The 27,346-nt window shown below is 42.8% G+C and overlaps 1 protein-coding gene across 1 annotated transcript in view; it reads right to left on the bottom strand.

Moving 5' to 3' along the window:
- Positions 1–27,346, bottom strand: part of LOC118783553 (calsyntenin-2-like) — a 201,853-nt gene that overhangs the window by 18,441 nt on the left and 156,066 nt on the right. The window contains exons 6-8 of the mRNA XM_036537479.1: positions 24,912–25,097; positions 22,186–22,443; positions 20,986–21,107 (exon numbers count right to left, since the gene is read on the bottom strand). Of these exons, the coding sequence (XP_036393372.1) occupies positions 20,986–21,107; positions 22,186–22,443; positions 24,912–25,097 (566 nt within the window). The remainder of the gene's footprint in view (positions 1–20,985; positions 21,108–22,185; positions 22,444–24,911; positions 25,098–27,346) is intronic.

Below are 27,346 nucleotides of genomic sequence, written 5' to 3' on the forward strand. Positions count from 1 at the left end.
CAGAATAACTGTGGTGCAATGGGAGGGTGATAAAGAGGGAGGTCATTTGTTTCAGACCGAGCAGATGAGTGGCTGCCTCACTTGAGAGACAGAGAATTTGTTAGAAAACAGAAATTTGTCATGCCCCCATGCCCCCCTCATTTTGGGAACATTAATGTGTCTTTAATTGCCCCCCTGCTGGGAAGCTGTCTAAGGAGAGAAACTCTACCACAAGGACCAGCTAAATGGACTGCTAATGGCTGCTCCCGCTATTTCAGCAGATGGGTCCACCCAACCCACACCGGGGCGTTTGTGATGAGAGAAAGTCCCGGTTTCTTAATTTTGCTCCATCTCTCTCCCTCTCTGTTTTCCCCCTCTCTGATTCTCTCCCTCTCTGCATCTCTGCCCTGCGGTGACAGGTACCTCCAGGGAGTTTCTGCACTCCTATGGGTCTCATAACTGATCTCGTGCCAAGCCTGCGTCTACCCACAGAGCTATATATCCAGACTTTCAACCCACTCTCTGCACAACACTGTCTCACCTACGTGCAGAACCTTTCCACAAAATAATTACATGCTTGATGCATATGCGTTTGAAATACTTGCAAATTACTGCTCAAGACTACATTCAAAATGTCATCCAATCCTATGAGCTGAGAACAATGCACGTATGCATATAAGCACACATGAGCATATGCCCACACGCACATGCCCACACGCACACACCCACACGCACACAGGAATACTCCATTATCCATTAGCCTTGCTATTAGTGTTCTGCCCCTCTCACCACAGTTAACACTCACTCCACACTGTGGGCAGGTGCCACCTATTGTGTGGCTTTCAGGCTCACAGTCTCCGTAAGCAACCCCACCCCCCCGCCGCCTCGTGTCAAACATCGACACCCCATCAATGCCTCCACATCCCGTTTTAATTATTTCTCACATCAGTTGAACAAACAAGCAATTAACACTGCTTCAAACAACAGACTTTGTTTGGATTAACGAGCAGGTGCAGGGAGCTGACATTTGAAACACAAATACTTTATTTCGATGAAAATGTAAAGGTGTTTGTTCCGCATACACATGCACACACATTCACTTAATCATGCAGAGTCCTTCATGTTTATTCATACCAGTGATTAAACAGAAACAGAAAACATGATAGGTACCGCACAAATGTACGCATTGGATACTTTTTTTCTGTTTCATTTATTATTTTATACTTTAATTTTAGCAGAAATGCACAAAGCATCAGTTTGTAATCATTTTTAATTTGTAATCATACTGTTTAAAAATAAATTTATTTCAGAAAACTTGAGGATCATGTTAATTCATGCCTTGACATGTTTTTTAAGTTAAAAAAAGAAGGAAGAGTGAATGTACATTAATGCATCTTGCTCACACAGGCTGTGAGAGTTCAGGAGGCAACTTATATCCCAAAGGAAACAGTTGGAGATTTCCTAAACAAACTACTCCCTTCTGGATGCATCATGTCACAAAGTATCATTTGATGTCACCCACGTGCACAAGGCATTCATAGCTGGACTGTAAGGGACATTCATTACATATATTTACTTCTGTACCACCTAACCTCATTTAAACAAACACAATTTGGATGAAATCTCATATGACGACACAATAAACACCAAAACATGAACAGTCCTACTCGTCATCTTCTCTGTGAGTAACTTGGCATTTCTGAGCGCTGAGGATGTATTTCGTGGAAACAGCATAAAGCGTCTTGTCTGTTATTCAGGCTGATTCATGCCTCTTCTTGCATCGGCTTTGCATGCTATTCTGGGTAACAGCCATAGCAATGGTCACAAAAATGAATGGCAGAGCTCCCCTAATGAAACATGCTCGAGATATCGATCTCACCATGGCAGGGGGCAGAACCACTAAGACACATAAATAGGTATATTCTAAAGCATAATAATAGTGTGTAATGCACTTCTACTTCTCCAGTCGTTCTACTCCTAAGATCAGTTTGCTTTCAGAATTTCAAGTCTTTTGCATTTGAGTGCTTTTAATTGCATATTTGACCTTCAGAGTGAAGAAATATGTTGAAATCTGACATTTATAAGCTCCTGAAATAAAACCGTGTGCAGTCACCTCGGGACAAACACAAGGCAGCACAGATCTCGGGCTGTAAGCCGCTCTCTCTCCCTGCTGCAGTCTCCCGGTGCCTGCACTACGCAGGCGTATGCAGGCCCCTCCCTTGCAGAAGTAAATAAACCCGAGAAATGTGGGACAGGTCGGGTCTCTGGACGATTCCCGCTGGAGGCGGCGCTGCTTCAAATGCCTCTCCTCCCTATAGCCTCTCTGCTCCTTATTCATACGCGCACCTTGCTACGGGGATAAAAAGCCCTGTGATCGGAACATTCCTCTCCAGATCTCTAAGTGAGGCATGAAGTGTTCTCTCTCCTGTGCTCAGGTTCGGGTTGATTACCATATTAAGCAGCTCTGTGCTCATACACAACTGGATGTGTTCTCAGTATCGGGCTCGCTGCTCGTTTTAAGTAATCCCGTATTCGCCCCCGGAAAACAGTCATCTTGAGAGAACTAAGACTGAGACACTCACGACATCACCGAAGATTAACGGCTTAAATTCAAAATGCTGATGTTGCTTTGAATGTAAGCACCTTGGTGCATTATGTACTGTATTCGTCTATAAAACAACAATCAGGAGAACTGTCATCAAGAGAGTTGTAAAATTGCAAAACTCACTGCAGATTAAACACACAAACACACACACACACACACACACATACATTTTCTAACATAAACCAATGCCACCTTTCAGTGTCTTTAAATAAAACATTGAACAGAAAGAAATTTCAATGTATCATTTGTAATTCAGTATAATGTGAGAAATGGTCAAGGGTCTGAATAGTTTTGCAAGGCACTATACATGAAATTTAAATTTTGAAACTACTGTCACTTTTGCAATGCCCACTTCAATTCAGCTAAATGCTTAACAGATGCAGTGTTTATTTAATGTTACATCTATGAGAAGTATTCACTCATCTTCAGCCATACATCCAACCAAGAGGGGTTAAAGTAAGCCCTATATCAACAGCCACATTCGATACTTTCTCTGAGCAAGTGAGCACAAGGCCGAAGTCATCTGTTCCATCCCTCTCTCTTCTCCCTCCGTCTCACACAACCCACCTGCCTCTTTCTGTCTACCTCCATATCCCTCTTGCTGTCCGTCCCTCCCTCCTTCTGTATCTGCTTCTCTCCTTCAACCTCCTGGGCCCCGTGTTTGTTTTCACCTCAGTTCTGCATGATCACCTGTACCCCTCTGACAGTTCCTGCTATTTGATCCCACATCAGAGTCCAGCTGACAGGTCTCTCCTGCATTCCCGTAGATCCAGAGAGGGAGAGAAGCGCGAAAGAAAGAAAACAAAAGGCCAAAACATGCTGCTGTCTATCCCTTTGCCGCCTTCTTCTTCTCCCGCTCTCCCTCTTTTCCCTCCCTCACTCAACCATGCTGATTACTCACACTGGTCTGACAAAAAAAGCCATGTTTAGGGCTGATATTGACACAATTAATGCATTAAGACTCAAAAGCACCAACTCTGATATCATGGCTGCCCTATGAGCACACAGAGGTTAACAGTAAGATCTGGGCAATGTGGTGAGAGCTGAGTCCCGGCACTGGCACCCTTACGCACTGACAGAATAGGGCACAGAGAATGGGCAGAGATAGGCATATATCCACGCTCCGTGACAACATCAGGGTAACTCCCTGCTCACAACAGATCATCACGGGAAAACAAACTCTTCGTGGTGTCAAACAGAAGAGCACGATGTTACATCATTGGCATGTATCATGAACCACTTCCCCAATGAGAATGAGAGAGCCCTGGCTCCTGGCCTGCTTCATTTGCTTGGTAAAAAACGGACATACTTAGTGATTTCTCTGATATGGACAACCAATTCTCCCACTGAGACAAGGAAATAAAGCCCAACAGAGACATGTAGTTTAAAGAGCAAAGAAAAGGCGATATATACACACTGCTGCGTGCGAACACTCATCGAAAGAGAGTCAGCTCCTAGCATAATTGGAATAGGAGGCTGCCATGAGCCATCACTGGCGGTGCCACATATCATTGAATTTTTCTTTTTTTGGTAAAGCAGTTGCCCCCTCAAGCCCACCACTTTTACCTACCATGGGGGCCCCTGCATGGATGATATCAGTCCCACAATAATAGGAGACAGATCTTCATAAACATGAGTGCACAGCGACCCCTGTGATGGTAGCAGCGTTACGTTCTCCACACTTCAAACAATTAACGTGTTTTTTCCAGTGTGTTTTTTTGCTGGGTGCCACTGCTCAAAGAGGACACGGGGCCACTGACTGACTGATGCAATGTCAGTAATGAATAAACACATTTTAGCTTTTCACTCCTACACTGCACAGTTCACTTCCTCTGTAGACTCAGAAAGTCCACAGCAATCTTCCACAGGGCCTTTCTTCCCTTTCATGTCTGTCTGTGTTCATTCAGATGTAGCCATGCTCCAGTGACCATGCTGTGGAAAAACATGAAGGTGTTCGTGCCTTATGGATGGCTTATGAAAGGCAGCCTGTCACTTAGTAACCTCGGTACTCAGCAGAAATCCTCTCTCTCTCTACACACACACACACACACATACACACACACACACACATGTGGGAGGATATGAACCTGGAGGTGGGACTCCTCTTTAAAACAATTAATTCCCACAAAGTCAGCTATAGCAATCTCACAGGTATAGTTAGTCAGCTGAAGAAATACATACAATTTAATTTTTTCAATCAAGACTCAACCACAGTCTTATTTATTTGTTTCTCCGCTGCACCGATTTGATTTTAAAGCTCAACTGGAACGTCATTTGGCTTTGAAGAGAGATTTGGACAAGGTGAGGAGGAAGGAGCGAAGGGAATGAAGAGGAAGATGGCAGCTCCAGTTCCAATCAGCCCACTTCCTTGCAGCGAGGTTCTCTAAATGGGGAAGCTCGCTGAAGCGTGAGGTTCCCGCAGCACTGTGACTGGCTGCTGGTGGGGGGGTGGGGTGGGGGGGGCAGGGGGGCAGTAGATGGAGTGCTCCGATTGGCTGCTGGGGGCCATTGGTGTGACCAGCTCCAGTGAGCGAGACAGCCAGTTGAGACAGGAGGGGAGATGACTCCGTGACAGATCCGCAGCTGGGCTACCCCCTAGCAATGGAGCGGCCTACTTCCAAAAACCTCCTCTTAGACAGGGGGGTTATACAACGCACTCTGAAATAAAATCAAAACAACAAAGTTCAGGACATGGCATTCCCTTTCACAGCAGCAGGAAATGCCGGTGGGTGGAAAATAAAACTGCACTCCTCCCCCCAATCCCCCCCCACCCCCACCCCACCCATCCAACCCCTCACAAGATGAAAGAAAAATAAATAATTAAATAAACAGATAGACAAAGAGAGAAAACACAACAGAGTTATTCTTTTGGACACAGAAATCAAGAGGGAGAGCCCTGCTGAAACATTGCACATCAAAGACACCTCATCATCTCTTGGGCATGCCACGGAAAAAAAAAAAAAAAAAATCACTTCTCCATTTCTTCCCTTTCTTTCTTTATCTCCTTGTTCTCAAAGCTATGGAAGTCCTTTGGAGTTGAAAGTCTTAAAGGGACAGATTCCAACATCCCTGTCCAAATCTCTCTTCAAAGCCAAACGAAGTTCCAGTTGAGCTTTAAAATCAAATCGGTGCAGCGGAGAAACAAATAAATAAGTCAACACTAACATGTGGTTATTAATATTAGAGTTTGTCAGATGAGGGGAGCACAGTGAGTGCAGCGTGGGTGATCTGATACTTTCTGAAAGCAGAGATTGATGAGCCCTGAGAACAAGGTGACGTCAAGGTGAGTAAGAAAGACAGAGAGAGCCACAGAGGGAGAGAGACACTGATGAAAAAAGCCACCTCTGTTCTGGGTGGGAATAAATTACTCCATCTCTTCAGATGAGGAAAACAAACAGAGTAAAAAAAAGAATGCATGTATTAGAAAAAGAAGGGAAAGTAAAAAGGCCCTGTGTATACAAACTACTCCCTTTTACAAACCCAGAGGCCAAATGCAGACCTGTGTCTCCTTCCTATTGGTCTAACCACGTGAGCAGTGGGCGGGACTGAGTCTCAGTGGGGAAGCGCCTCATTGTTACTGCATGATGTAACATCCTGCTCTGCTGTGCGAAGGGATGCTCACTTAATTTTCCCACAATGTTTTGTTGTGTGCAGGGAGCTAACCTGATACTGTCGTAGAGCATGGATATATGCGCATCTCTCTTCCACTCTCTGTGCTTCCTGCAGGTTTGGCTGGTAAAACTCGGTTTGTACTAAACAAGACTTCCGGAGAGCAGCAGTCAGCCTTCCCTACCGGCCCCCGGGCTGAGGCTGCTCTGGAGTGATGCTGTCACTTGCTTCCTCTGGAGACAGCCTGTGTTTACGTCATCCTGGCCATATACTGCCTGAGAGGTTATTTCTTCATATTGCTTCACATCTGCTGGTACTGTTGGACTCTTACAGTGCTGTGTATTATTATATTAATTGCCAGGCAGATTTAATGTCCATTTAGCTTTGTGTCAGTGGCTTTTGATAGATGATGTGTACATCAGGTGTGCCTTTTGTGAACGTGCTTTCCTCTCTTGCACCTGAGTATGGCAACAGAGGTCAGCGATATGGACACTCTGTGTGGAATGTACTTGAAGGTGACTATAAATTACTGCCTGGCAAAGTGACTAATTAGAGCAGCAATTACATGCTACTCCCCCGGGGGACAAAAGTCAACAGAAAAATGACCTCTTCACTGGCTTCTAATTTAGACCCTCTTCGAGAGTAAATTCTCCTGGAATATAAATTACCTGAGATCATCTTTTTTCAACAAAGAAAGTCCTCAAACATTGGGTTCAATGAAGGGAGACATTTAGTAATTCTATAAAAAATAAGCCAGCACAGCAGTTACAGTGCTCACTTTCAGAATGTAAATTAAAGGCTGGGTGATCTTGTGGCCACCTGCCATTTTGGCTCCTGAGAGAGAACTGTAGCCAAACAGCGCTACTGACTGCCTCACTGTGTCGCTGAGTGTTTTCAGCTGGGCAGGTTCCAATCAGTTACTGTTCAACACACAGAGAGAGACAGACACACACACACACGCGCGCACACACACACACAGACACACGCACACACACACACACGGACATACATTTCAGAGGTAATCAGCAGAGAAACAGCAGGAATTCACACCTTGAGGCGGAGGCATTAGTGTGTCAATAATTGGAAGTCTGGGGCTGATCTCTTGATTTCTCTGGGGCTGTGAGGGTTTCTTTACCTCTTCACTGACGCAGTGAAACAATGAAGCGCTCTTAGCTAATAGAGCCTGAGAACACTCTCCTTCCTGACTCTGAGCACACACCTGCTCTGAATAAAGTAATATCTAGATAAACTTTACGGAATACTGACCGGAACATCAAAATCATTCTTCTTATGTTTGCGGGATGCAGTAAACGCTTCAAATTAAACGCTGTTGGGATGGTTATGTGTTAACCTCACAGGTCGATTTTGAGTTTGTTCTGGGCAGGAGGCAAAAAAGAGAAAAAAAAAACACAACTGCAACTGTGTGCAGTACATTTGTGAAGGCATTTGTAAGTGTTTTAGTGTTTAGAGTTTTGGGGGTGGTGGTGGTGAGGCTAACATGCAGAGAAAAACATGTAAAAGCACTGAACAGTGCAAGCGGGGTGGGACGAGGTTGAGCTGACAGAATGGGCCAGAGATAACGCTCCACTCCGGGTCATTATTCAGCCCCGCCCTAGGAAGGGAGAGAGCCTGTGTTTTACACCAAGCCATTGCCACCTCCCTACATTATTAATGCAAATCCATTATGTGTCACTGGCAGCTTGCAGTTGAAAAGATTTAGAAGTCTAGTGCCTCTGTAAATGAATTATGTTTTTTCTCTGAAGTGTTTCACATAAATTCGCTAAGTCTGTTATGGGGCTGAATGTGTGTGTGTGTGTGTGTGTGAGGGGTGGCGGTGTGTAGTTCTAGCAGAGGCAGAGGAGTCTGTGTGTGATTTACAGCCTTATATAGCACCGAAGGCCTCTCAAATACCAGGTTTTACAGATGGAAAACAAGCCTGGTTATTTGTAGGTAATTTCGTTGAGTTACATTTTTCAGGGCAGAGTGCTCCACTTCATACAAAACAAAGAAGAAACCATACAGGCATTATAGGAAATGAATTCCCATGGACGAACCTTCCCTCAGTGCCTCTTGCCTGCGGTTACCCTGATTGACAGCACTAGAGAGACTACAGATAGGTTGGTGGTTATGGCAGTTCATCATAATAAGCAATCTGGATAGACTTGGACCAAGGCTGTGTGCCTCCCTTTGTGGCTCAGCTGGACAAAGGAATTGGCAAAACAGAGGCTGTCTTTGCCTGTTAATTTGCAGCTCCGCCAGGAGAACACAAGCAGCCCAGGAGTGAACGCCTGGAACTGATCATTACCCTCCTGCAATTAACAAAAAAACAAACAACCACAAAAAAAAGAATAGATAAAAAAGGACTCCCAAAATCTAGCAAGTTCTCTTCCTGTTCCATTCTTCAGGTTTATGTCCAACTCTCAGTCTTGGAGTGGTCTTAAATACAGCTTTGCACGGTCAGAAATGATAGGTGTCCGAGTCTGAGATTGGCACTCTGCAGAGGGATGGGTAGCAAGGATGACTGAGCTTTCAGAGAGGGGGCGTGGATTAAGAACACTCAAGGTGAGGAATAGCAGTCACGCTACATCTGTCACAGGGGCGTCCCACAAACCCTATTCATTATCGAGGTGGGGGGAAAGCAATTCTCTGAAGCAGCCAGCAATCACAGCAAATTTACCACACAATGGAATTAAGCGAGAGATGTCCACTCTCCCACTGCTCCAAGAATTATTATGCTGAGACAATAAATCTTGATGTGGAATTATTACGCGAAATAAAATGTCTTTGAAATTGCTTTGAACTTCGCTACTTTTTTGTAGAAGCTCTCAAAACACTTTCTGGAGAAACTTCACTGATCCATGCTACGAATATCTGCCTTAATTTGACGGATGAGTAGAATGATTGGATTTCAACCTTTTGAAACAGCCATAGAGGTACAGGTGCTGGCTGAAAACATTCATTCCCAGACTATTCATAGTTGATCTCTCATGACTACCTGGCAAACACAATGTGCTGTGTTAATGCAGAAAAGCATTAACAAGTCAGTATTCATATCTGGAGTATTCAAAGGAAATGAGAGTCATCTAGGGACCTCACAAAAAAGGCTTTATTATAACAAGAATAGGAGCACAAATGAAGTGCCTTTGTAATAACAGCTGCAGTCTTTTGCTTTTTCACCCTGATTTTGGTAACAGCAACTGTATACATTAGCCTTGCCTAACATTTTCTGTGCTCCCACAAGAGAGCAGATGCATGATGCACACAATCCTCGGATCATCCAATGGCTATTCTCGCACAACTCCCACGCTGCAAGAGGGCAAATGCCAAATGGAGAATAACTGCGTCCGAATTGACATCAACTGAAGGGCTCACGGGTGCCTTATGAGCCCCTAGAAAATGCTATTGAGTCATCAAATAAGAGGACCCTGGCTGACGTATCCCTTCCTAAGGCGCTGTAGGCCTTAGTCTGCACTCAGAATTTGCACCTCAATTCACTCAGCCCCTTGGGAGCAAAGCATTGATTTCTTTAATATTACAGATCACTTATCTCCACAAAAAATGCATTCAGCATGCAGAAATGCCAATAACACTAGCAGTGGTCATCCAGAGGTTGCTGGAGATTCTTATGTCCTTTGCCACACAATAGCTACCTGGGCTTCCATTGGCCAATCAGATCAAGTGGCAGTTGGAAGTGTTTTTGACCAATGGTGGAATGGTGTGCCTATATGGAGCCTATGATGCTCCCTGACACTGCACTGTCTACAACAGAAACCTATATTAGCTAATCCCACTTTATTTCATCGTTTTGTTTATCCTTTAGTTGACTGTTATATTGACTGTTCAATGCTGAACTGTAATTAATGAATTTGTTTAATTAATTCTGTCATTGTCTTGTTAGTATTTTGTATTGACAAACCAGACTAACAGATCTGAAAGATGTCACATCATTTAATTTGATATTAATTGCAGAATTCCTTGCTGAATCATCACCAGATGGCCAGTGCCTCTCAAGGGATAGCAGTATTCCCCTACATAAATGGTGCCCTCTGTGAGGCAAGCCATATCCAAAACATAAACAGTGCACTTTCTGAGGATAGGATATCCCCTACAGTGCTATGGGGAATCAGCTACATGAATGTCTAGCTGTATCATCCAAGCTCAGGTTCTGCGATTAAAGATAAAGCTGAATCACTGAATTCACAGTACAGCCCAGTCAATACGCTGAATCTCAGGGATACGGATGAGTTGTATTCCTAATATGCATACAGACTCTCCATCTGAATGTATGTAAATCCATATCTGCCTCCTTTTATTTTTTTATGTGATTACAGCTCTAACTAATTCAGACCCACAATGAAAGAAAACCATCTCTGCAAAGTGGTTTGTGCTGTAATAATTAATGATTTCTATTGAACATTGAGCCATCACCATCATGGTGAGTTGAATAGCTTTTTCAATCAGTGATTTCCATGTCTTTCTCAGGCAGAGATCATTCTGGAAAAGCAATCAGGAAAATAACCCCCATATACTGAGCATCCTTTCAAAATAATAAGAGGGAAACAACTGCAAATAAAAAAAGAAAAAGCTTGAAGAGTTTCATGTTCTTCCGGTGAAATCAAACAAATCTGATATATCGTTTTTTTCTGTCTGAGAGCTAAGCGTGGGAAGATTGCTAAATCAATACTGGTAAATGGAGTTGCGGTGGAAGTCTCCGAGTGTCCTTTCAGAGCAGTGATGGAGCTCTCTTTGAAAGAATACCGTGGGGGTAAGATTTCGGCAAGGACACCCTGCTGCCTTCACCGTGACAGGGTCTCCGTTCACTGTCTGGTAAGAGTGTCATCCCGTTGCGCCTGACAGATCAATGACCTGCCGAGAACAGGAAGCCATCGGCAACCTTGTATGAGGTGGCCGGAGGACAGTCTGACTGCCAATCAAACCCCCAGTGGTGGTGGCTGCTAATGATGGCCCTCAGAACTGTGTTGGCGGTATGCTTTGTAGTTGCCCTGTCATCCCACCCAGCTCACACTTGACCCCACCGAGGTACGCTTGTCTACCCAAGTCTGAATCTGTCTGTGTGATTGAAAATAAATCCTGAACTGGAAAGCTAAGGTCTTGGCCATTCAAGGATAAAGCTACTGCCTTTCAATATGGCATGCATAGCTGAACACTATGCCCCACATGCACATGGCAGAGGATGGATCAGATTTGCTGCTCTTTGGATAGTGCTTATTAGCTGAACTCAGAAACGACCCAGCGGCAGTTTTTAATCATCAAAGCTGGAAAATCTCCTTTCAATATGCTCTGCCACCCTTGCAATGCGACAGGCACCTAGTTGGGTGAATAAGGAACCATGTACAGAGCTGAAGGCACAGTGGTTAGCATGTATGTAAGTGGGTTAACTGTCTCATTGATGAGGATGCTATTATAATCAATTCTGAAGTGTGTCAACATCCAGCTGCGCTACCTTATGTGGGCACACCACCTGTTCTCCCCTCAACAGCCAGTAGGGGTCAGCACCAAGTACACAGGTAGCTAGTGTCATTCAGAATAAGAATGCACTATAACCATCCATCACCACAGACCTAACACAGAGCCCTCTTCTCCTCCTTTTCTACTCTACCCTGTGTCATGGTGTGGATCAGGGATGTACTGACCGACAATGTTCACCTGCTCCTTTCTGCACAAAGCGATGGAGCTCACTCAAGCCAACTGACCAAATTTTAAACCTGTTGGCCTCAGCTTGGTCACCCTGTCATCATATACCACTGATGTTCACACCACATTTGCTGCTGAAGGCTGAGGTGGAACTCTGCAGGAGGTGACTCCCAGCTGCTAGGCTCATTATGGTGTGTGTGTTATTTGGATATTTCCAGAAATCTGTTATGACACAATATAGCCTGTCATAGAATAGAAAACACTGTTGCATGCTCATTTTGTTCTCTTGGCTGATTTACTACAATTTGTAATTGGCAGGAAGTAGCAAGACAAAAACAACAAATCAGCAATCTATTTTTCCTACCTGCCTCTGAATCGGCCCAGATTGTGTCTTCTGACCGAGCAATGATATTATTATGGATAGAACTCACAAGGGATAGCGTGTCTCTGAATGTAATCCATTTGAAAATCTATTTCAAAACACAAATTGTCACGCTGTGTACATTACAGCGACAGGAAAGGAGGAAAAAAGGATACAGAAATATAAAGCTTCTTGAACATGACAAAGTTAAAAAGCATCTAAATTGCAGCTCCAGCCTGGAGGATTAAAGCCCTCCTTCAGCGCGAGAGTGCCTATTATCTCCCCTGCCATTTCAAGCGGATATCTCTGCCGAGAGGTTTGGACAACATGCGCCAGATGTAGGGGACCTAAAGGGAAGAGATGCACTTCTTCCTCTGGAGAACTTTCCGAGGCCCCACTGCAAGCCAAGAACAGTCTGTGCTGAGCGACTGTCTTAAAGAGAAAACTGACAAGGTTTTTCGTAAGGTTGCAGCACTCGTGTTTGTTGTGCTTGTTTTGACGCTTTGTCAAATCGCAGAGGCTGATCCAGCCCACACAGACTTTAAAAATGATTCTGCTCAATGTGAGATGAATCACGGCCTGTGTATAAACACGCTTTACTACAAATGAGGACAGGAGACAAGCCGCAGATGATGGAGGTGCTGTGTTTCTGTGCTCACAGCCGCTCCACCCTTCAGAAGTGAGCGGAGCCACCTGAGTATGAAGCGAAAGCATTTCAGTGAAGAAAAGCAATGCTCTCCAAAATGTTCTCAGTACCACCACTCTTTAAACAACCAGAAAAAGCAGACGTAAACCAGACATTTGTGTGTTGCTGTGTGTTTGAATGTGTATGTGTATGTGTGTGTGCTTTTTCATGTTTTTGTGTCTGTGTGTGCACGTGTGTTTGTGTGGAAATGGGACGGACAGATGCAATCACACAAATGGCACTTAGCTCCTGTTGGCCAGCTCTGCATTTAGGATGGATCAGAGGAAGCCATCTATCAATCCCTCTCTATCTCCGCTCCCAAAGGAAGGAGATGGGGGAATTTCAACACCCCACGCTGAGTGCTGACTTGGGAGAAGGTGGCTGAAGACGGTTCTCACAGTAAAGACGACCAGAGATAGCTGAGGGCAATTTGAAGCCACGCTGCATGGGATAATGTGGGTCAGATATACCACCAACACGAAAGTTAAGTACAGATATCTACCCGGCACTGTTCCACCTGCACGTGTCCCATGCTGTGCCGTCAAACCCTAATGAGCCTCCTTATTGGCTCACATGAAACACAGAATTTTACATCCAGGTCAGGGGGAAGCAGATCAGAAAAGGGATGACAACTGACAAAAAAGAAAAAAAAAACAGTTGAGGCCAATTTGTATGTGCCTGAAATGTTCATGTGCCCGCAGACCGGCTGTTATTCACTGTGGCATGACTCAAGACTTACTGACGACGACGAAATACCCACAAAATATCCACAAAATATACATTTTTAATAAATGGGCTCGTTTAGTGAAACAGATTAAGAAAAGAGATCACAGAGAGTACAAACACGGGATAACAGATTTGAAAGATAAAAGCCAGTGTCTGGAACACGTTTGTCTCCCCTGAAACGGCTTCAGATGACTGGGGGGGGACCTGAAAACATCACGCGATGAATGCAAAGCAGCACAGGAGAATATGATTGATTCAGTGGGACAGTATCTCCTTGTGTACAGCCCTATGCACTCTCTCATGCTACACGTGTTGTAGTTTGCACCCTCAGGGGTTCACAGTTCCCCAGGAGATGGGAGTTTTTAATCGTGTTTACCCTGGATCCTGTCAACTGCCATGTTGCCTCGCTTAACTGGTATGTTTCGCCGTTTTTTTAAATTTTTTATGCATTCATCTTTTGCAAAGGAGCAGATGGTGTGACAGGTCTCTCTCCAAGGTTCTAAGTTCCCATGGTGTCATCTGTTTAGTAAAGCAGAGCTGTCAATCAACTGGTTGCTTTCCTGTTACCATGTCAGCCTCTGACTGGGATAGAACAGCATCCAGTCACACTTACAAGTGACAAAAACTGGTATGATCTGAATATTTAAAACGTTACAAAATACATTTTGCATCTTAGTACATACCAGCACATCTAATGTTTTCATAGGCACGCCAGCAGCATCTGTATGTTCATCTCTTTTAAATGAAGACAGCGTGTAAATCTTATCTCCTCTTATGCTCTTACGCAGCCACAAGTTTACACACCTTGATTAAAATTCTGACAGTATCAACACCCGGGTGTGCAGTGCTGCATGCTAATACATATGGTTCCACAGGGCATGAGGCAAGTCCTTTTGGGGCTTAGTGTTTTATTGAGTGATCGTGTATTTCTGCATCTCAATAAAGAAAACGACAAAGCAAAGCAGGCACAGAGTATTGTTGTCGACATTTGCTCAGTTTAAACCGCCGGAGGCCCACTTATCCAACTGATTACACAATTGACTGATTCATTTCACAGAAGTTTTAGACAAAGACATTTGGTTGCAAGAAGTACGGAGCCTAGGAGTTAGGATATGTTTTCAGCAGAATGTGGGTGATCTGTGATCACAGATGTGTAAACTAAAATGCCATTTTCCAGATAAAACTAAGAAGCTGTGTTATTAAGTGAGCAAATACCTATAGCTGTTAGATTAACAGACTCTGCCTTGGCTCCAGCTGTCTCAGTTCTTTTAGATTACAACCCAGTAACCAGATATTCACAATAAGTTCACACAAATGTATTCTATAAATGTACACTCTTTGTTTAACGTTAAAAAAGGTGAATGTTTCTTTTCATTACTGATTTATGCCATTTCAGTACATAAAGAGATAGGATGAATGTGATATTACACTGTTGTTTTAATACAAAAATATATGCACACATACATTTAATATTTAAATATGTGATTTTTCCATACTGTTTCAATAAATGACTGAAATGATCACAAAGCTGCTTGGATGTCTGTTATGGCTACATGAACAGAGTGTGTAGCTGAGTGATTGTGTGTGTGTTTGTGCTTCACTTTTCTCTGGGGAACTGGCTGGCTGTCATTAGTGGCTTAGTGTGTCAGTATTTACAGTAAAGTGTAATTCCTTTCATACTTCAACAGTCTCTGCAAAGCACTCTTCTCTGCTGCGACACTGACCCACACTTCGGCCAATGAGATGGAAGACACCACAGTACCAAACCGGGCAATTTCACAGACAATGAAAAAGACCATGAACACTGAGCTGCAACAAGACTGAGGAACTTTCTCCCACACACCAAAGTAAAGAGTCATTGAACGCACTGGTATAAAATCCAGAGACACCTGACAATGGTATCAAAAACCAAGTCCAGGAAACACCTGCTCACTAACAAGGGAGTATCAGGCACCTCCACCCACAGAAAGATATGTCATTTAACACACAGCGAAATGGGGCCTGGAACTCAACAAACACTTTCATGAAAGCTTCTGAAATGTCAATGATGAAAACTGAGGATCCAGCAGGAGAGAACAAGAAGTGTATTGTTTGTGTTGCCACTTGTTTAAGATCCTGGATTCACTGTTAATTCTCCCGAGACATCTTCCTCCCTCGAGGGCCAGACAGCCCTGTCTAAACATAGCAGCTCACCTGTAAAAAGCACATGTACAGATGTGGCAAACAAGTCAGTTACCAGGGTTACAATGCCTCTACAAAAAGATGAGTGATAGAACATAGTGTGTACAGGACTCTGTAATTTAGAAAGCTTCTGTCCGTGAGTGTAGGCACCAGCTTATTTGACAATTACCATTTAACTTGCACGTCTGTCACTTAACATATTTATAGCTTTCTGGACAAAGTCAACATGAATTATGTAGGTATAAGTCAAATGAGCCCCCTGCAGGAGAGTTTAGCTGGATGTGCTAAGCAACGGCCCCGACAAGGCCAATTCATTACTACTTACTCAGTCCAACTAAAGACTTTCCTTGGGCTTTATTTCCTCTTAGAAAAGCCACAGGAGCTCCTTTTTAGGGGAAATGTCCTCATATTTTGAAAGCAGACCTTTCAAGGCATTATGACAGTAAGTATCCAGTGCCAAAGGTAGATAGCAAATTTTTACAAAAGAAACATTCCATATGCAGTTAACTTATTAATGCAGCTGATCCAAACAAAAATTCAAAGAAAATGACTGATTTTGTGTGTGTGTATGTGAGAGAAAGAACAGATACCTTTGGTACCCAATTTCCTGCCTCCCAGGAGCTGTTTAAGGAAACAGGGGGTGTGAGAAAAGTGCTTGTGGGAGAGGCAGGGGCAGGTAGTGCACACCTGTCTGTTCCATTCCAGAGAGGATCTCCAGAGACGGATGTGTGCTCTAACGCACAGTGAAAGGAGGTCGGGCCGCCGACTGCCTGACAAGCCTCTTGCGGGGAGCAGACTCTTTGACAGCTTGTTAATTTAAGGCTGCGTGAGATGATATCCCACAGGAACGCCATCTCTTGCCTTCGGATTACAGCTCATGTGTTCCCACAAAACCTGCCGTCCGTGATTGGATTTTGCCAGCGAGTAATTAAAAATCACAGATAAGTCAAAGAAAGGGAGCAAAAAGTAAATGTTTTTGTAGGGCTGGGTAAGCTGACATCACTAAAACCTGATTTTGTCTGAAGATATGAGATGAGTGGAAATTTTAAAAATGACAGAAAGGTTAGCACAATTTTCCTTCAAGTAGCTTCAAGTACCATTGGCAGTAGTGGTCTTACCCAGCTTATGACTTTTTGACAAAGGCAATTATGGGCCCCACGTAATGAATAAAAGCAACTTTCATCTCCAGTTAGTTTTGAAATAACTTTCTCTGAACTCTGAACACACGAAAAATACAAGGCACACAACAAACATGTGCAAACAGTTAACGTGCTGGGCCTTTGAGAGTATGTACTGCTAGAGGATTTAGAGCAAAAGACTGACGAGAGGAGAGAGAAAAGAATTCCATTAGAAGCTGATGCGCTCCAACACAACAGCTAATTACACAACAGGGAAAACTTGTGCGATATAACACTAAATAAGAAAACACAAGGAATTAATCACAGTTATATGACTGAAAGTACACACAGGCCCACAATTATGTCCATATTTATTTGTGAAGCTACTGATCAGTTTTCCACACTCTGTCTGTCTGAGCTGTGGACGTGGTAACTGGCAGCATTTTTCATAGAAACGGGTCTATAGCAGGCCCATTTAAATCCCACTGCTACTTATTTGGCTAAATCAAAATCCTATGGATGTTTGTGAGTGTGTGAGAGAGAAAGAGAGAGAGCAAGAGAGTGTGTATATGTTAGTTACAATACCATATACAATGCAATAACATAGAAAGAGTACTGCGGTTCTGCATCTGGAAGATGGTCAACACAACCTCGAAAATAACTGAACATTGGCTAATGAGAAAACACCAAACATATTTATGCAGAGTGGGTGTCTAAGGAATTATGACACCTCCAAAAAATATAAAGTTTATTATTCAATTATTTTTTATTAACTTTCATCTGTTAAGAAACAGATACATACACATACACAGGTCAACTCATGCTGCCTACAAATGTAAAAATAAAAGTAGTAGTAAGTTTTGTTCATGGATCGCCTTTCTTGAACTCCAGGACGCTCATGTCCATGAAGATTTAATGGTCAATGTCCACTAAGAACACAGTGGTTGTCAACAATGGTCAAGTTCAACATTTTCCACTCCAAAGACAGTAAACAGTAAACAATTAAAACATAATAAGCCTACACTGACCTACTGAGATATTCATTTTCAAAGTAGTCTAAAAGAGACCACTTCCAGAGCTGGTTTCCGTCAAAGGAGGATTAATCAGGCTTCCCTGTAACACGTTTTCAGTGCAGAGCTCCAAAAGCCTGTAGCCTGTTTAGGAATATACTCCCCTTCTTCTGTCCACCAAGCTAACAAGCAACACTCTAACAATGCTTTAACTTTGCAGCAATGGCAATGCCTTGGCATACAAAAGGTGAGCGAATGAGTTGTTTGTTCTCAGAGAGGAGGGCATACTGTCTCCTTCACCTCATAAAAACCTCCTGCTTGAGTGAAGCTTAGATAAACTAATGTGTACTCAAGTTCTACTCTTCCAGCAGGCTTTTAAAATGATGATTTCATTCTGACATTTACTCTTTGTCAAAGCTCCAAAACACAAAATGTGCCATCTTTCCACACAGTTTACATATTATAATTAACATGAATCTGTAGTGCCAGCTCTGCAGCCGAAATCGTTTCACTTTTCTTTCTCTGTCTAAATTGCTTGTTTCACAAAGATTCTTTTGGTTTTGGACCGCAAATTACAGAGGTCCATTACCAATGTGATCTCAAAAGAGCAATATATTTAGTTCTGACAAAGAAACATCAACATGTATCAGCTGCATGGTTCTTTAATAAATACAATTGGTAATATTCTTCTGGGACAGCAATTCCAAACACAATATTTTTTCAATTTAGTATATTTGTAGGAGATTTTCTTTATCTGTTGTTTTTCTTCCTATGAAATGGTGTACTGGAGTTGGTTAAAGCTCTTATTTCTCACCTCAAATCCTCACATCTCCAAGACCTCTAAATAACTCTGATGACCCTCAGTAAGACCATTTCCCACTACGTACTCATCTCAGCTCCTAAACCAGGCCCTTGTGCTATCACACTACTGCAGCTCCCTACTAGCCTCCCTGCCTGCCAATGGAACACTTCATTCACAAAGCTGCTGCTCCACCGGCTCTCAAAATATACCCACGATTCCTTGCTGAACTTCACCATCTTGCGCTAGCATGCATAAAATTCTCATGCTAGCATACTGAGAACTTATGAGCATGGCTCCTTTGTATATAAAATTCATCATCAGACCTTACACCCCTTTGCAAGGTCTCTGCTGGGTAACCCCCAGCCATATGCCAGCTGCTCCTTCCATTGCCGCACATCCCAAACTAACCTATTTTCGTCACTTGTTCTCCAGTACAGTGTTGCTTTGCCTGCAACCAGGTCTGCAATCAGAACTGTAGAATCTGATAAAGCTGACTAAAATGTATATGTTATATCACCCAAATCCCTGTGTGGAGTCAGCTATGGTGGAATGTAGCCTTTACAGGCCATTATTAGGCACTACAATGGCATTGCTAAGTGTGGTGTGAGATGCTGTTGCTTTTGCGTGTCACTGTTTGGCACCAATTAAAAACTATGACATGTATTAATGTTGCTCTTAGTAGATCATTATTTGGCTTTGTGTGCACATGATCACGATAATCACCCAGATCTTTCTGAGAAATCCTATTCTCTTTAGCAGAAATTAAAGATAGAGGATGACCATGCAGGCCCCCAGAGTCCCGAGTTGTCATGGCAAATCTGTGCTGAAATCTGTGAAAAAGGTCATTTTAAGGTGAGTGCAGTTGCATAGGTACTCATAGCTACAAACTCAACGGCATTTCAATTGCAGAGGTATGTAATCACAACTGAATTGCAATAAACGTACCATATAAACTGTTGTTTGCATGACTTAATTGCACAATAAATGTAATTGATTATCTATGAGCTACCAAGGCCATGCCTACAATGCCCATTGAAAGACATCACAACTAACATCATCCTTTTCATTACTGTTAGACAAGATCATTAGCTAGACTTACCGAAGTCATACAGCAGCTTCCTAGGCAACCAACTAGAAATTAAGCAAAAGCCTGCTAGGTTTAGCATGCATACACAATTCTTTCGAAAACAAACTAGTGCTAACATTTCATTTTATTCTAGCTAGCTCTAGCTTGGTTTATTGCATCACCCAGGGCTGAAGTACCAAACAATGCCTTCAGGAGCAAGTGCACATGAGAGAAAGCTCAGTCCGTGAGAGCAGCTCCAACTCCTTCCTGCACCTATCACAATCAATACACTCTCCCTTCAGATCAGTGAGCTGAGCATATGCTGCAGCCGTCTGCCCAGGCCTCAGCTGTGTGCATCTCCGACCCAATGAGGGAACAGGAGGTGCAGTTTGACAGCCGGGCTGACCCTCGTGCCCTTGCACAAAGACCCGTCTCTCCTCCTGCTCCCCCACACAGCTCCGGCTGAGTCACACTGACCCCTGCCACACGACTCCCGCCTGCTTCTCCTTTTGCTAGGAGATACGCCCACTACGAATTCACCTTCACTGGGTTACAGGGGAAGGACAACTTTAATAAATGAATACAGAATTTCAACAGTCTTTGGGCCTACTCTTAATCTTTTAGAATCAGGAATGATCTGTTGAGAAAGGAAAAGACATTCCATAATAGCTGAGGAGAATAAGCAGTTATGTGGTGGTTTGAATCAGATAAAGGTTTGTTGAATATACTTTTGTTAGGGGTACCACAGACCTGGGCAATGATGGGAATTCTTATTTACTGTAAACAATGAATAATCACACGCACATCCTTAGATTGGCAGTTACAGGACTCAACAGGGCTGAATAAAGAGGATACAGAGTCTGCACAATGCTCGAATGATCCTACACAGTTTTATCTGAACATAAAAACGGGCAACTTTTCAAACCCTGGCGATCTTTGTCAGGACAATGACCACTGACCCATTTCACCTGTACAAACCCTACAACAATTACATCAATCACTCTAGGTGAGGTGTCGATATTCACTGGACTGACGAAGATCCTTGTGGATCTAAGCATTATGTGTGTTATTGTTATGTGCAAACAAAACTCTCTGGGAGCATCTGACTGGCGGGTGGACTCTATTTCTTCTTTGTTTATTTCTTGTCTGCTGGCAAGAGCTTGACGAGGGGGACATGAGGCCACTGACCTGCTCCAGCTTCCAGTGGAACTCAGCGGGCCGGAAGGTGTCCACCTGGGTGAAGTCCCTCCTCAGCAGGAAGACCAGCCGGCAGTTGTGCACATAGAGAGCGTAGTGGTGGCGGTTCATTTCTGTGTAGGACGCGGAGGCACAGACGTCAGAGACAGTTGTAAAATGAGTTCCTCTGTGCATTGATGCTGCTGTAAAATATTAACTGTCTAATAAAGGAGCTTGTAACATGCCACAGCATGGCCTCATTCACTCAAAACTACTTTTTTTCTCCTTTTAAAAAGGGGGGCTTGCAGCTTGCCATTTTTCTATGACCAAAAATCTTCAATCAATCTCAAGTGTTTTCTTACACAGCAATACTGAGCACTGCTTATCCCAGCCTGTCATTCTTTTTGTCTATTGATTTACTTTTCCTCGGATTTACTTTGATGCGGATGATAGATCTGCCCATTAAAATCCTAGGGCAGCCCTCTCTAATCACTGTGATTTGATGGGCTTTGATCGAAACAGTATGACCACAAGAAGGCGGGTGCGTCAAGATTTCTATGCATCAACAGTGTAGTCACTGCACACAGACCATTGTTATAAGTAATATAATCAAAAATCCAGGAAAGTCACATTAACTAACAAGCTAAAACATGCAAGACTCTCTATCTCTGTGGTTTGATTTCGAACCTCTGACTTTTACATAATAACCATGTGTTGTGGGCACATGGTGTAGATGAGATATGAAATTGACTAAGTAACTATCAGTGCTTTAATACAGAGCAAAGGAGTAATCAACCCTAATTCATGGGTACTGCAGTCCTACACACATTCCTGCTATCAAAGTCATCAATAACTTGAGTGGCCACATTAACATCATTTCAGCTTTGTAATAATCCCAGTTTTGTAAAAGCTTGGGTAAAATAAAAAAAACAGAAACTGAGGTGTCCCTCCAGGCCTAAGGCTGCTTGCACTCACTATAATCCAGAACACTGTATCTTTGTTCAGCAGATGGCCTTATCTAGGGCAAGTTACAGTACAATACGTCCAATCGCATAATCTTTTTACATAAATGGATTACACCGCGTGTTTTCTGTTACCCATTTATATGGCTATTTTTTATTTATTTTTTGAAGTATTGAGGGACTCCCGGCCCTGGCAACGAGCCCCAGCCTCCACGTCCATGCTGACCAGTCCAGTGCCAGGTCTGCTCACCGGTTTTATCGGAGTTGCAGAGCAGCGTCTCCTTCTCAGCCCGCAGGCCCGGGCTCGGCCCGTGCTTCATCCAGGTGGCGATGGTGAACTGGTCTGTCAGGTTCTGCGGCACCACCCAGTCTGGGATCTTGGCTGCCTGATGCCCGTCGAAGCGAAAGATGAGGTCGCTGTCCCGGCCGCTGTCTGTCAGCAGGGAGGCGGTCCAATTGGTGGAGGCGCTGGGGGCTGGGAGCAGGTCTGTGCTTCCAGATGAAGCCCCTGGGAAAGGATTAATAGGAAAAGACAAGAGCAGGACTGGATAACGATGGTATGAATGTTATGTAGCTAAATTCAAATCAAATCAAACCCAAAAGTTTCAGGGTCAGTTGCCAGGTGGGGTGGTGCTGGCGTACCCTTGAGCAAGGTGTTTACCCTGAATTGCTTCAGTTAATATCTTGCTGCACAAATGAATAACATGCTAACAAATATAGGTCACTCTGGGTAAGGGTGTCTGCTAAGAAAATATGTAATTTACGATCATTCATTTGATATTTACTGATTAAATATAACAACATGAATGAATTATTAATCAACAACAGTCTAAAGATATTCCCACGCTACCCTCATGCTACCTTCATCTGGGCCACAATGTGTTTTATATATATAAAAGGCACCTGCACAAGACTGTGACAACGGGAGTGGCAACAACAGAAAAGAAGAAATGGCACAGTGACAAGTGTTTTTGTGTTGAAAATGGCTTACAGATGTCACACCTTTGATGCGCATGCTTTTAGTTTGATGGAAGTGTGATGCGCAGGGATCTCAGGCAAAGAGAGCCCTGTCTATCTCTGATTACTTTATTCCATCTCTTTCCATTTTCACCTCCCATCTTTTCTCCAGACTCAATTATTTAGCCTCTTTTTGTGAAGGATTTTGGCAGTCATGTCATAAAGAAACGTTATTCTGGCCATGTCAGACGGGAGATCATGAAAAGTAATGGGGCACAGGGAACATGGAATGAGTACCGCTTTATCCACTGTGACAGGGTGACTAATGCCTCTCAACAGACGCCACCCTATTCCCATCCTGCACAGTGTTCCCAGCGTCGGCTGGGGGCTAAATTACAAACTACTACCATATGGCCAGCCAGCTACTCTATCCATTCATAGCACGCTGAAGTTTTAACATCAAAAAACTGTTTACTTGGGAAAAAATACATAATAAATCAGGTCTATGTCCATTAAGCCTTGATTCACCCTGATTTTAGATCCACCGTATATTTTTGTACAAAATGGCCTGAATATACTCGCACAGCAACTCAAGAGTCAACTCGTGGCCATCAGCACACACCAACCACTCACACTCAAACAGGTCTGAGATCATTTTAATCTGCTGCACTCTTGGCCGCAGCACTTACTAACCACTCAGGCTGAAACTGGTCTGAGATCATTCAAATTTGCTGCACTCTTGTGCATCAGCACTTACCAATGACTCAGATGGAAACTGGACTGGGATTAGCTGAGTTTGCTGTGCTCCTGGCAGCAGCTTGACCTAAGCCATGGTAAACATTTCACTGCCACAGTTTAAGGTCACCACAATGAACTTAAAAAAAAAACCTCACTGAATTTCTGCCAAAATTTCCCTTGATGGACATATATATGAATAAATATATAAGAATAAATAAACTCCAGGCTGTACATTTGCCAGAAATTGAATTAGTGTGTGACTCAAATCTACCTCAAAAGTGTCAATAGAGAAAACACACTGCATTTTTACAACCATGATGGTGTTCTAACATCATTAAGCTTCAACAATGTCAACAAAGCAACCAAAGAATTAGCATTACCTGAGCATGAGGGATACCTGTCTGACTCTTTATAATTCAGTAAGGATCTGCATTACGCCTGGTTGCGAAGGTTGCAAAAAATTCAGAAATGTATTCTAACAGACAGTAAAGATCTATATGCTTATGCAGTACAGCTATACAGATGGCTGGTTCCTTTGCTCCCCTCATTTATGAAAGTAGAAAGTTATTGACTTAATTAGATTTTCTCTGAGTGGTTCAGCAAATAAATTTACAAGGAAATCTTACAGCCTTGTGCAGTGAGCATTCTGTTTTGTTATGTCTTTGTATATTATTTTAAATTGATTGCGCTTTAAAAAGCAATTATAATTTATTCTGTTTCGTATTAGATAACGATTATGGAGCTTTGAAAGACTCTTTAGTAGTAAACCATGCATACAAAATAAGCTAGAACAGACATACGGATTTCGATAAGGGTATCAAGAGACATTTAGGGTCATTACTCAAACGCGACACCATACTTTGTTCGATGAACTGTAATAGGGCCATGTTCTGCATTCAGTATAAACACTCCAGGCTTCTCAATTATTCATTTAGGGACAAAAAAGGCAATGAAACACACAAATTTGTGCTTGTAGTGAGGCTCTTCTCTGTACACAAAGCATTAGCTGGAGGCTAAAAAGGGCGATGTGCAGGCTTTGGGGTTTTCCATATGAGAAGTGGACATCCTCTTAAAGCAAATGTGCAAGAGACCTCTTGTCTTCCATTCAACCATCATACCGCTGTAGATGAACAGTACATTCCCTAACACTTCAATGCTTTACATTATCTGTTCTTTATAAAATCCTCGTAAGACATACATGACATAAACATTACAGACGTTACATGCCCTGGGTCACCTGCTTACATCAAGGATCAAAGTCAACATCGAAGGCAAACATACCACACAGTTTCTGAAGGGATTTCTCAGAGTAGGTCTCTCGATCACAGCCCTTTCCAATATGGCTGGTCTGCAGCTCTACTGTGGCTCTCACTGAAGACAGGGGGTCATCGCACGTCTCCAGGTGCATCTTGGGAAAAAGCTGCTTGCTGCCAGTCCCTGGCTCATAGTCCACTCGCTTGCTCCAGCCTGGGAGATGGACACATGATGTAAGAACCATATACACACCAACCTATATATACACACACTGCAATCAAATCATAATCACAATCTGGTCATAAAATTAAATAAAATGTGGTTTTCAGGTACAGTCATTTATCCCTCTAACATATGATATTGTGAAGAAGCTGGCAGATACTTCTCACAAAAAATAAAAGAGCAAGAAAAAAATATTCAAAATGATTTAATAAAAATTAATTAAACAATTAATAGTTTGGGATTAATGTGAAGGCTGTCCTTCACAGATATAAAACTGAAAAGTTGTCTATTTACAGCTACTTCCAACAACATTTTTTAGAACATACCTCATTAACTGGCTTATTAATGCTGGTTTAAATATATGTTTAAAGTTCCTTCAAACAATGACAGAAGACAGGTCATAAAAACAGATGCTTGTCTACTCTTGTGACCTCAGACCAGTATGAAACATATGTCACATATCTTCATTAATGATGCCACAGCCTAAAGGCTCAATAAAATCACAAGTATGTTTTAATAGTAGAATATATACTCAACCATTTAACTCATTTAGATAATGACATATAGAGGACTGATGTCCATGGTTATCTATGTTCATTACAGAATTTCTGTGTAAGTGACAGGTGCTTTAACTCAAAATATAAGATGCATTATATAATTAGTTAAATTAAAATGCATTTTAAGATAAGGAATGAACATGGTATCAATGAGGACTACAGTTTGGTGTATATTAAATTAAGGCAACGTTTACATATGTACCCGCAGTGCACTATTTCTCAATCAGAAATAATTATTGCTATTATTTCAATTCAGTACTGTGCTTTTTCAGATGATTGTTGTGCTTTCAGATGCGCAGATGCACTCCTCAAAGCTAGATCTGTGCTGCTGGATGATGGGAATTGCACTTGAACACACTCTCCCACAAAGGGATTTTCTCACCAGATACCCGCAGGAGAAGAAAAAGATCTCCTGCTCCAAAAATAATCCTGTGGTATTTTAGTCTCCTCTAGAGGGCAGCAGGAAATTTAAAGACCATTGCAACTGGGAATATGAGATGCAAAATGCAGCTCTAAATTAGCCCTCGGTTTTCATTCGATTTTACGTCTAAAAGTTTGTTGCAACCTTGGAAATCTGAGTGATTCTGTGGGGGATCCTCTGCTAAACCTCTCCGAAGGCCCTTGCTGCGCCCCCATTGTGTTCATGCATGTCAATATTCAGGGATCTAAAAGGAGGCTGCCATTCATCCCTGTAAAACAACCATTTTTATGTGGGGCTAAAATAACACGTGCAGTTTACTCCAAGGACAGGACTCCCGTCTATGCCGTTAAGTTGGAGCTGAAAGTATCGTCTCACGCAGCATGGCCATAAAGACTGCAGACAGAAGAACGGAACCCCTCATTCACTACGGTGTCACATCACACTCTGCCTTCCACACGCAGTTTGATCAATCTCACAGGAAATGAGAGGGTGCGATCTGGAAATGGGAGGCAAAATTGAAAAGCATATGGAGATGAAAGCAAAGGGAAAGAGTGCAGAGGGAAAACAGCATGCCTCTGTTTATCTCTCTATTCCAACTGTCATGTTTTTTTTTCTCTTTAACGCTCTCCCTCCTCTGTATATACCTTGGTTGAAGGTTATTGCCTGGTTGTGCCTTCCACTGCAAAATATCTTACTGAATTCATGCTGCTGCAGTTACACTCTATACCATGCTGAGACAATACAGATATGACTTCCTACCTTTCTGCAGCATTGTCTAAAAACTGCGAAATCCAAGACCTCAGAGAAGCTAATCTCTCAACTGGGGGCTTTTCAGGGCATATTTAAGTTAGACTAAGCAGTGCAGGGCTGACAAACTCACATTTGGCAGCAGATAAATTAAATTCTTCCCTAGGAGCTCAGGTTCTGTAACAGCACTATGTTCATCCTTGTCACACACGCAATGACAGACAGCGGTTTGTTGTGACAAACGATAATTAATATTTTAATTAGACTCAGTGATGCTCAGTGATGTAAAATAGAAGAAAAAAAAGGAATTAAAGATGTAGAGCTCCACTCAGCACCAGCTGCTTCTGCTGTCAGAAGAAGCCAAAGTAAGCGATGAATAAATTCTCTCCGCCTTTACGATGCAGCGGTTGACCTGCTGATTGCATTGTGTGTTCATCGCTGTTCATCGCTGTTCTTCGATGTGCTGCACTTTGCTATCCGCTATCTCACTGCAGTCGTTTGCCACGACGCGTGAC

This window comes from Megalops cyprinoides, chromosome 9, assembly GCF_013368585.1.
Source record: "Megalops cyprinoides isolate fMegCyp1 chromosome 9, fMegCyp1.pri, whole genome shotgun sequence".
NCBI classification, from domain to species: domain Eukaryota; kingdom Metazoa; phylum Chordata; class Actinopteri; order Elopiformes; family Megalopidae; genus Megalops; species Megalops cyprinoides.